General features: G+C 30.8%; 1 protein-coding gene across 1 annotated transcript; it reads right to left on the bottom strand.

Moving 5' to 3' along the window:
* Nucleotides 1-9,708: 9,708 nt before the first annotated feature.
* LOC108336763 (S-adenosyl-L-methionine:benzoic acid/salicylic acid carboxyl methyltransferase 3) lies at nt 9,709-12,027 on the bottom strand. Its single transcript, XM_017573227.2, has 4 exons — nt 11,844-12,027; nt 10,703-11,107; nt 10,357-10,620; nt 9,709-10,276 (listed from the first exon to the last, which is right to left on the bottom strand). Exons 1-4 carry the CDS (start codon nt 11,916-11,918, stop codon nt 9,899-9,901), a joined length of 1,122 nt encoding a protein of 373 aa, XP_017428716.1. The 5' UTR covers nt 11,919-12,027; the 3' UTR covers nt 9,709-9,898.
* Between the last annotated feature and the right edge of the window lie 337 nt (nt 12,028-12,364).

Below are 12,364 nucleotides of genomic sequence, written 5' to 3'. Positions count from 1 at the left end.
GTAAAAAAAAACACACACACATATATATAAATATTTTTCTAGAAATTTAGAACAAAATTTTACCATTTATTAAGTAATTTGAAGAAGAAAAAAAATATATTGAACACTGAAAATAAGATTGAATCAAACTTATTTAAGGGAAAGTGTAAATAAATTTTTGCAGAAAGAGAAAGATTGTTGAATATAGTGGGAAGATGTAAGGTATTTTTGGAATAAAAGAAAATAGTAGAAAGGTGTAGAGTATTTATGGAATAAAAGAAAATATTGGGGAGGTGTAGGAGCCCTTGGAGTGGTGGAGGGAGCAACACCCTTAATCCAAATATTAGAGCGGTCAAAACGGGTAACCCGGCCCGACTCACCACGGGTTGGTGGGTTAAATGGGTTGGCTCATTGGCTCACTTAATTAACTTTTTTTTCACCCTCTTCTTCTCAGATTCTTATAACATGTTACTTTGATCGATCAAATTGAAACATCAGACATACACAACCGTTTGACCAAGAAACTACACTATAATATTATCCATCTATTAAATTGGAGTCCTGAATGGATAAATCCACAGTATTATGCTCTCTTGAAGCATCTTCTTCTTTATCTCCATCTATAATATTATCTAAACTTTTGGAAAGACAGTAGCGCAAAAGGCTCTATTGCTAAGTAAAAGTTATGTGTTTTGAATAATTAATTTAATTAATTTGATTTCAATAAAAAAAATAGAATTTAAATAATTAATTTGATTTAATTAAAAAGAAATAGATAGGTTGGTGAGTCAACCCAACCCACCACGGGTTCAACCCGTGTGAGCCGGGTTCTTAATGAGCCGGGTCAAAATTGGCTCGGATCAAAATTTTTGCATTTTTTTCAATCCAACCCAGCTCAATCCGTAGTGAGCCAGATTGACTCCCGGATTTCAATCCATTTTGATGGTACTACCAAATATCTTACTATTTTTGTTTTTATCGTTAATGATGTGGTTATATTTTTTTTTTATCTTCAACTCATCATTAAGTTTTTCTTTTTTTTCTTTATCACTCAATTTATCTTTGTTAAAAAATAAGTTGACTAAGAAATTCAAAGAAACTTAAAAAAAAAACTAAGTTAATTAACAAATACCAATTGTAATATTCTATTTTGATAGTATTCATAAAAAAACATCAATTATAAAAAAATAAAAAAACAGATAAAACTTAAATAAATTATTACATAAGGCTATTATAAGATTATTATAATTATGTCAAACATAATTATAACATCTATATATATATATATATATATATATATATATATATATATATAAAGTTTTATACGCATAATAATTATATTACATTGAATCAAAAACATAATACTGATTTTCAAAACTAATAAATCAGAAAACCAAAATCAAGGACTTCTAAGTTTTAATACCACTTTTATTTCTATTAGATTAATTTAACATCATTTGCTCGTATCATTAAAAAAGTGATTATTGTAAATAAGAAAAAACTCACATTCAAACAAATAGAAAATTAAGAATAAATCAGTGTACTAAAAATGTTATCATAAAATAAAAACATAGATGTTAATATATATATATATATATATATATATATATATATATATATATATATATATATAAAAGTTATGTTAACTAAATCCTAAGACATATAACCATTCATTCTAGATATGACCATCTAGATACATGTATTGATGTCAAATTCTGAGAGTTCTATACTTGTGGTGGTGAAATAGTTTGTTTATTCAAGCTATCCACAATGTTAGTTCGTTAACCATCTATGATCGAGGTAAAATCCCTATATTAGGATCTCTTACTCCTTTGACCATATACTATATCCTTCTCTACTAAAGCTTAAATGATTATTAGAGGGTCATGATAATTTCTAATGTACATAATTCCTATATCAATACATATACTACTTAAAACCATTATAAGAACTTTTCATTGGAATTCTTTTCTACACATACATCATTCATTAAGATAATTTAGATTTTATTTAAAATTATTATTTAGTTTTTGGATGAGTGATTTATATCTATATAAATTTTTATATATTTTAATCAATATTTATTTAAAGAAGTGATATTTATTTATATATTTCATATTAACTTTCACACTAAATATCATTGTTTTTTTAATAATATATTACCTATTACAGTATTTAATAAAGCTTTGTGATTAATTATTTCTCTTTAAAACTTTCTTTTTATACTTTTTAGTCCTTTTCCTGATAATTTATTTGTTTTTAATTTGATTGCATCTCGCTGAGAAATTAGGAAGTATTTCTATCTTATGAGAATTTCAAGAGTGTGAATTCCTATTTGTTTTATAATTTTATTTTATTTATGTTTTGACATTAATCTTAATGTGATGTGATTAGATGAGAAAAACATTCTCTCAATTTAAATTTAAGAAAATCTGGTTATTTGTTTTGTGAACTACTGTGAGGACTATACATTTCCACGGAAAGATATAGACATTGAAAAACAAATAGTGTTCTTTTATTTTAATTCTATTTGTATTTTCAATAGACATTGAGAATTTCAAAGTGTGAAAATTTCTATTTGTTTTATAATTTTATTTTATTTATGTTTTGTCATTAATATAATGTGATGTGATTAGATGAGAAAAAAATGTTCTCTCAATTTAAATTTAAGAAAATTTGGTTATTTATTTTGTGAACTACTATGATGACTATTTCCATGATATAGACATTGAGAAATAAATAGTTTTTTATTTTATTTTAAGTTTTAATTATTTTTTAGGTTTTCAATTTTGGTGAGAAGTCTTAAATAGGTTATTGTTTATTTTTTGTTTTAATTAGATCTCTATTTTTAAAAAATTAAAGCAATTAGGTTATTCCCGTTAGTTTCATACTAATACGTTAAAAAAGGTGTCATGTGTCAATTCATAATTTTTTTGAATTTTTTAAATACTTTTTTATTATTTTTTATTTTATTTTTTATTTACTTTTAATTTTTTAAAGAAAATAAAATAAAAATATCACGTGTCAAACTAACATTGTGCCACGTGCCAATGACAATACAGTGCCACGTGTCATTGTCAGACCATATATCATTGCATCAGTATTAGTTTGGTCTATGTATTTTTATTTTGTCTTTATTTGGTCCCTACATTTTTATTTTGTCTCAATTTGGTCTTAATTTTAAAAATTAAACAATTAGTATCTCTCCAAATTCAAACAAAGTTTAATTTGTATATAAATATTAATAAATATTTTTATTAAAATTGATATTTTTATTAAATATTTTAACAATATTAAGTTTGTTTATATGTTTATTTAATTAATTATATAAATGTTAATTATGTTCTTTAAATATGCCTGTAAGAGTTAAAAAAAACAATGAGATGACATGTTGGTGTAAATTTTTCAAATGATATAGTTTATCGAACAAATTATTGATGTGAATTTCACTTTATAGGTATATTTAAATAACATAATTAACATTTATATAATTAATTAAATATAAATATAAATAAACATAATATTGTTAAAAATATTTAATAAAAATATCAATTTTAATAAAAATATTTGTTAAGATTTATATACAATTTAAATTTTGCTTAAATTTGGGGAAGAACAAAATTGTTTAAATTTTAAAATTAAGACTAAATTGAGACAAAATAAAAATACAGGAACCAAATTGAGATACAATAAAAATACAGGAACCAAATTGAGACTAATATAATGACACGTGACTTGACAATGACACGTGAGACTGTTAGTGTCATGTCACACTGTCAGTTTGACAGTGACATTTTTATTTTATTTTCTTAAAGAAAATTAAAAGTAAATAAAAAATAAAACTAAAAATAATAAAATATTGAGAAAATTCAAAAAAATCATGAACTAACACGTGACACCTTAACGATGTTAGTATGGAACTAACAACAAGAACTTAATTACTTTAATTTTTCGAAAATAGAGACCTAATTAAAACAAAAAATAAACAAGAACCTATTCGAGACTTCTCAGCAAAATTAGGGACATCAAATGATTAAACCTTATTTTAATTCTATTTGTATCAATATTTGTATCTTCATATATATATATATATATATATATATATATATATATATATATATATATATATATATATTTATTTAAATTGTATTATGTATTACCATAAGTATTATACAAACTTGAGTTTATTATGAATAATAGTTTAATTTTTAAGATGTTACAAACTTTTGGTCGGATAAATAATTTGTCATCCTTAACTCTAAATTATTTTGGGTTTTCAAATAGTCTTAAAAAAATAATATTAAAATCGATATCAAGCCAATTTGTACCTATCTAAATTATTTTGTTTTAAAAAATATGGATTTGGAATGCATTTTTAGAAATTGTGGATTTAAATTGAATTTTAATTCAAATAATTTGGACCTATATGGATTGAACAAATTTAATAACAAAGCAGTGATAAAAAATATTGCGCATTATTGGGCCAGTGATATAAATGAATTATTAAACCACAAAGATTAAAATTTTTCTTTTTTAAAAAAATTTAAAATCGTAAGTTATTGTGACCAAAGATATATGAAATAGTTGTTTGTGGTGTGAAAAAGAAACTATGGTGGTTGATAGAGGACTAGGTGTAAGGTAGCATTTCAGGAGTTGTCGGTGGTAGTGGTGATTTAGACCATGGTTACCCTAATATGAATATTATAGGTGGTAGTGGTGATTTAGATAATGGTTACTCTATGAATATATGAATATTATATAGTGTTTATAAATATTATATAGTGTTTTTGTAAGGTTGAGTATATTTTGTGACGATTCTTTTAATTTTTTTTAGTAAAGATTTTTTACTTTTTAAACTGAGAAATTTTGGGTTTATGTCTTTTTAAGATTGAAAAAGAGTTTGTTTGCATAAGACACTTTAACATCTAAGTTAGTTAGGTAAGTCAAATAAAAATTAATGTTGTAATAATGAATGTAAATTATTTATCTCAATCATTGTAGTATTTATAGATTAATTATGACATTTGTGGACCTTCATCTATATGGGTCTACCATGGACCTATTTATTTCATGAGCTAGTTGCTTGATCCAAATCTGCCAAGTTAGAGTAGTACTCTATTAGCTTTGGTAGTCCAAAAGGTAATCAAATGGGCCAACTTATGGTCAAGAAGTAGTGATCGTATAGGCTGACTTGTGACTAGGTAGAAACAGTCAGACAGGTCGGCTTGTGATTGGGTAGTAACAATTAGATAGACTGGCTTGTGGCCGGGTAGAAATAGTGGGTAGGTCAACTTGTGGTTGGGTAAAAACAATCAACAGTTCGACTTGTGGCTGGGTAAAAACGATCAAGTAGGTCGACTCAAAGTTTTGGTAGGTGACACGTAGTCTTCGATGGACGGTATCTATCCTTTAGCAAGTGACATACAAGCCTTCGTAGGTAGCTTACAAACCTCGGCAAGCGACATATAAGCCTCGATAGGCAGCATACAAGCTTCGAAAAGTAGCATACAAGATTCAATAGGTAGCATACAAGCCTTAGCAAGCGACATATATAGGGTGTGTTTTGGTAGTCAACACCTCATCGGCGACACCTGGCTCTTAGTAGACAATATTTGACTACTTGACTCTGGTAGTCTAGGGTGTGTTATGGTCTAATTTGTCCTAGGACAATATTAATATTTATAAGGCTGAAGGCTAAATGACTATGTACAATACATCAACCCCCAATCTTTTCATGACATGAAGACATGTGAAGAACTTTAGTAAAATAGTTGTAGTTGGCCTTTAGTTGACTTATGGAACATGATATTGACAGTAGGTACTTGGTAGTTGTCCTGTAGAGTTTTGCAAATGCAAACAAAATTTGTATCTTTGGTTGTAACCTTTTAAGTATAGTAGCCCCCAAACCATGAGGAGCTTAGCGACGAAGAAGTTTGAATGGTGGGATGTAAGGTCTGACTAGATGTGAGTGATGAATAGTTGTCAAGAAGTTCTCTTTCGTTTAGTACTCGTCTTTTTGCTTTTACCTTTTATAACTTGTATTTTTCAACCAACGTGTATGTTGTCAAGCATAACCCTTTTTTCTATAATTCCTTCAATAACTATTGGAAAAAAAAATTCACTTTTACTCATATGGGGCTTGATAAGGTAAGTAGCATATGAACTTGGGAGTTATTCAATTGAGACGGCAAGGTGGTGACACGTAAGAGTTATTGAACTGAGGTTGGCATAGTAAATGACACACAAGATTGTTCAATTAAGGCCAGCAAGGTAGGCAACATGTGAGATTTGTTCAACCAAGGCCGATAAGGTAGGTGGTGCATGAATCTCAAAGTTGTTTAAAAACAAATCGGTAAGGTAGCCAACATGAAATTGCTTGAAAGGTTCAACCAGGACCACCTAAGTAGGCGGCAGGGAACTACATGGAAGTTCAACTAGGACTGCTTAAGTAGGCCACAGGGAACTACATGGAAAATTCGACTAGGACCGCCTAGGTAGGCGACAAGGAACTGCATTGAAGGTTCGACCAAGATCACCTAGTTAGGTGGTGGAAACTACATGGAAGGTTCGACTAAGACCACCTAAGTAGGTGATAGGAAACTACATAGGTATACAGTAGGAAACTGTGTTGGAGGTTTGCCCAAGACTACCTAAGTAGGTGACAAGGAACTACATAAAAGGTTCCACAAAGATCTTCTTGATAGGCGACAATGAACTTTCTTGCCTGCAAAATAATCAAATAGAATTTTAACAGTGAAAACCTTTTAATTTAAAGATAAAATGCCTCGTTAAAAGAAGTCAATCATAGGTTGGGATGTTCCAAGCCATCTTAAGCCATGATGTTTCAGGTTATTATAGACCAAAATGTGTCAAATCGCCATAGGCTGAGATGTTTTAAGTCATTATAGACCAAGATGTGCCAAATCGCTATAGGCTAAGATGTTCCAAGTCAACATAGGCCTACATGTAAAGGTCAACATGTTAAGGTTGAAAAATTGAAGGAGATAGGTAAAGACCAAGATTTTGAGACTGAGAAGTTGAGGCCAACTTATAAAGGTTGTCGAGGTCGAAAGTTATCGAGACCGAACAAGGCCGAGAGCCATTGAGACCGAACAAGGCCGAGAGCAATTGAGGCCGAACAAGGCCCAAAGCTGTCGAGCCCAAACAAGGCTAATAAATGTGGAGGTCGAACAAGACCGAGAGCTAGAGAGGACGAATAAGGCAAAGGTCTGTCGAGGCCAAACAAGGTCGAGAGTTGTTGATTCCAAACAAGGCCAAAAGTTGTTGAGGCTGAACAAGGTTGAAAGCAATAAAGGCTATATAAGGCCAAAAGTTGAACAAGGCCTAGAGCTACCAAGGTTGAGAAATAGTTGAGGCCGAACAAGGCCAAGAGTCGTCAAGGCCGAACATGATCGAGAGTGTCGAGGCAAAACAAGGTCGAGAGTTGTTAAGGCCGAACAAGGTTGAGACTTGTAGTGGCCTAACAAGGCCGAGAATTGCGAAGGCCAAACAAGGTTGAGAGTTGAACAAGACCTAAAGTTGTCAAAGCGAGCAAGGTCGAGAAATACGGAGATCGAATAAGATCAAAAACTAAACAAGGCCTATAACTATCGAGGCTTAACAAGGTCGAGATCCGTTGAGGTCGAGCAAGGCAATGAATTTTCAAGGTTGATACATGTTGCGGCCGAACAAGGTTGAGAGTCGTCGAGGCCAAATAAGGTCAAAAGCTATTAAGAAAGTCTTTTTATATTGCTTTTCACTAGAGGGATTTCCAACTTATCTTATGCTTGTCATCTTTCTCCTCAGTATCACATAACTCTTTCTTCACATACCTCAATCCCACGGTAGGAACCGTTGTTCTCACAAGACTGAGTACACCGTGTAAAGACTCTTCAAACTTCTAGCAAAGATTGCTTAGTCTTCAAATTGCAATGTTCTAGGTCCACATCTCTTCAAGACAGAGAATGAGTGTGCCTGTAGAAGACATCATGACGCTCAAGTTAGTCAGGTGCATCAAATAACAATTAATGTTATAATAATGAACGTAAATTACTTGCCTCGATCATTGTACTATTTATAGGTTAATTATGACATTTGTGAACCCTTACCTATATGGGTGTGGATGGGCCTAGTGGCCCATTTACCAGATGAGTTAGTTATTTGATCTAGAGTTTGTTAAGTTATAGTAATACATCATTAGCTTTGGTAGTTCGAAAGGTAGTCAGACGAGCCGACTTATAGTTGGATAATAGTGATCGTATAGGCTAGCTTGTGGCCTATAGAAACAATCAAACACACCAACTTGTGGTCGAATAATAACAATCAAATAGGTCGCTTGTAGTTAAGTAGAAACACTCAGACAGGTCTGCTTGTGGCTAGGTAGAAACGGTCATGCATGTCGGCTCAAAGTTTTGATAAGTAACACATAGCCTTCGGCATGTGGTATTTATCCTTCAACGAGCGATATATAAGCCTTAGTAAGCATCATACAAGCCTCGACAAATGACACCAAGCCTTAGTAGCAGTATACAAGTCTCGACAAGCGACATACAAGCCTTAGTAGGCAACACAAGCATTATACAAGCCTTGATAGGTTACATACAAGTTTTGGTAAGCAACATACATATAATGTATTTTGATAGTCGACACTTAATAGGTAACACTTAACTCTTGATAAACGGTGTCTGACTACAGTACCAATGTATTAAGGCCGAAAGGTAACCATATAAAATATATAGAAGTTTAACTTAAAGAAACAACTTATTTATTTTAATGGTTAGAAAAGTAAGCCCTTACTATATATTTGCATAAATTATCTTATATTAAAATATGCTTTTAGAAAAATATTATTTCAGTATAAACAAATATTTTTATTAATTTATCAACTTAATTATTATTGTCTATGTTTTTTTATATAAATATAAATATTGATAAAATTAGGCATAACGAAAATAAATGTTTGATGTTTTGAAGAAGGTTTGTATAAAATGGGTGGGATTGAAACAGAGTACTTTGTTACATAAATAGTTCCCTTTTTAACATCATCATTTAAGAAGACAATAAGACTATACTGAAATAATTTTTTTTTATTTCTATATTTTAAAATTTTAATTTTAATTTATTGTTGTTGTCAAGCGATAGTGAGATCAATATTATTTGTTACAAACACCAAAATAAATTGTTTTAAAAGTAGAGTGTGTGAATATTATTTTTATAATAAAATATAGAGGAATATGTAATGTTTTAAAATGTGGATGCTATTTAACATAACTATTAATCATGTAAGATAATCCAAAAATAATGTTTAAAAAATAAATTTTCTTTTCAGAAAAAAATGGCTTAATCACTCAGAAAGCCAACATTTAGAATGCTTGTCACGATTTAAAATGTTTATAAAACTGTATTACACTGACCACAGGATTCCCACAAGTGTCAAATGTGAGAAACAGTTGGAGGATGTAGATAGACCACGCCTTTTTAAAACGGGAGACAAGTTATGGTACATTTTTATCCCGTTGGGATGTTTGTGTGGTTTAGAGCACCGTAATGTCATTTCCAAGACCAACTCAAAAGTTTGTTGAGTTTAATCAAATTATTGTTTGGTTACATTGAACAATGAAAATGAAACAACGCAATTATTATATATAGAAGGAGTTATAAGATATTTTTACTGGTAAAATTGGTTCATAGAGTTATAAGATTATTTAGTAGTAAAATTGAAAGACATGGTGAAAGAAATTATAGATACTAACTCTCAAAAAGATGATTATATATCTAAACGAAAAAACCCAACACTACTATACTAATTATTTTTCTTCATCCCAACATTTGACTAGTTGACCGTGGAAGAAGGTAAGAGATGAACTCACGACAACTACAATATAATGCATTTGAGAAACCCTACATGCAAACTTCTTGCCTATGCTTTCCTAGTCATCAATATCGTAATGTTGCTGAACTCGGTTTTACACTTAGACATACGATCAGTCAGAATTTTCTGGAAACGGCTGAAAACCTCTTCAATGATATGTTCACCAAAGTGGCTAACCAGAATAGGTTCTGCCACAGACCTCATGCACTGTGCGAGGTTATATCCACTGTCTCGAAGTGATTCAGACCTTTCACATTCAAACTCAAGAGCGTTCCAATCTTCAAGAGGATTCCAATTCACCTGGCACACCTCTACACGATTGATCACAAACGACCCTTCTTTAAGAACTTCCAATTTCACTTCAGATGGTGATGGAGTGTACTGTGGGATGTTAAGACTATCCAATTCCTCTTCCTTTATTATTCCCTGCATATATTCATGTATATGTTGCGAAATCAGTATCCAAAGTGCGCTGAATATACAAAGCATATATACCAAGTCCTTACCTGCACACACATTTCACTAAGAGCCATAGCCATAAGCTCCCAAATAAGGTAGCCACCTTCCTTGCTTGCCGGATCCTCGGCATCGTTTCTTCTTCCTAAAATTGTGAGAACCATACGACCTTCTTCAACCAGTTCCTCTGCACGACACTTGAGAAAACTAGAGAAATCTCTTTGAAATTGCTGGTAGTAAGCTCTCGCAACATTTGGTGGGCTTGTTCTTCCTATATAAAGGTTCCCCCTGTTGTTGTCTATACCCTCAGGAACCTATCAATCATCAATAAATCACAGTTATTATTTCCATTCCATGTAGTATTATATTAGCCACAACTACTAAATACACATGTACCTTAGATAGCCATTGAAGGCTGTAAGAGGAATGAACAAAATGAAGGCTTTGATCTGGGAAAACCCTGCTATAGAAAGAACCCGGAACTCCGGAGAAGTAGCATGGACCAATCCCACCTTCCATTTGTGTTTGCAATTTCTCTTTAAAGCTGTCAAGGGAGTTAAAGATGCTGTTGAAGTCATTCCCAGGAAGATCGTTCAGAAACAGCCTGTACTCTGGAGATTTATGGTTCAGCTTCCGACAAAGCTTCTCCACGGCCTTGATGAGTTCAGACACCACAGAGAAAGTGTTTGGTCCAGAAGAGCAACCCAAATCTGCAATTGCCAAGCTTCTCGGGAGTGTGCTTCTATACAAACCAGTAATGGCTTCCTCTCTTATGGGCTTCGATAAAGTAATCGCCTTTTTCTGTAAATCAATGGCAGTCATAAATAACAATCACTACTTTCTGGTCGAACTTTTACTACTGAATTAATGTAATATTAAAAGGATGCTTTTGTAATTTTTTTTGCTGTAAAAAGAACTATTTGTGTAGTTTATTTTAAAATCAGACAACGAATATATTAACTTTACGTTAGGTTTAAAACCTAGAGATACAATATTTTGGGACAAAATAAATTACATATTTTTACTCTTTCATCTTTATGTTTATATATTTGTCTATCTCTTAATTTTTGCTTCGATTTGGTTTTCTTAATTATATTAGATTAAAATTAATAAAATGGTAATTAAAATCCGTCACAACAATATCTATGGGTTCAAACATGTTTCTACAAGGGTAATTGACACATTGGTTCTTTTAACAGCAACTATAACATTTATAATTTGCAAAAAAAAATTTAAAAATCGTACTTCCTTTTTTTTCTTACATGGATGGATGAATTGATTGAAGAATTGTGACTAAACACATTTAAATCAAAATGTCTTAAATTTTGTGACTTAAGTATAACCATTGACTGATATTAAAAATGAATTCTTAGTAAGAAATATGTATGAAAAAAAGTCCCCATAAAATTAAAAAAACAATTGAACTATTTTATCAATATGATAATAAAATTGATTAATATATAAATAAAAAATGATCTTATAAAAAGAAGATTTTGATTTGGGTAGAATGAAGAGAGAAGCTTGTTAGTATATATACCTGAACAAAAGAGTTGTTTGCATAGCTTGTTTTTCCAGCACCACCGTTCATGCGCAGTACCTGTGCTACCTCCATTCTTCTATCTGATATTCTTCAATGCTTTTATTTTTTCTTCTGTTGTGTGATTCTAGTTCATACCACAGACACATACTGATGATGAGCATGCTCTTTTTCACAAGAAACTCGTGTTTTCTTACCATAATTATAAATAAATAACATTATCTTGAAATCTCATCAGAAGTTATTGTTGATCAAAAAGTTTGCAGGTGGGGTATGTCTGCCTTATCGTCACTGTGAGTCCTGTATGGCACTTAATTCATAAAAGGAAAATATGACCAAGAAAGTGATTATAATGATTAAAGTTTGATTGATACGCATCTATCTCATGGAACACAGTGCATACTTTATACGTGAAAAGAAATAGTTAGATTTATTTATATAAAACTAGTAAAAACAGCATACCCCTTTTTTATGGTAATTAATTATTTTAATTTAAAAATTATTAAATTTAAATAATAAAT

Source organism: Vigna angularis, chromosome 1 (genome assembly GCF_016808095.1).
Source record: "Vigna angularis cultivar LongXiaoDou No.4 chromosome 1, ASM1680809v1, whole genome shotgun sequence".
Lineage (NCBI taxonomy): Eukaryota > Viridiplantae > Streptophyta > Magnoliopsida > Fabales > Fabaceae > Vigna > Vigna angularis.
Note: the sequence above shows the minus strand (reverse complement) of the source record. Positions and strands in the feature narration are given on the sequence as shown.

Bases quoted from the DNA above. Each gene is read 5' to 3' on its own strand.
- LOC108336763 (XM_017573227.2), bottom strand. From the start codon at position 11,918: ATGGAGGTAGCACAGGTACTGCGCATGAACGGTGGTGCTGGAAAAACA. The intron at 11,108-11,843 runs GTATATATACTA...ATTGATTTACAG, and splicing joins CAAACAACTCTTTTGTTCAG to AAAAAGGCGATTACTTTATC. The intron at 10,621-10,702 runs GTACATGTGTAT...GATGATTGATAG, and splicing joins GCCTTCAATGGCTATCTAAG to GTTCCTGAGGGTATAGACAA.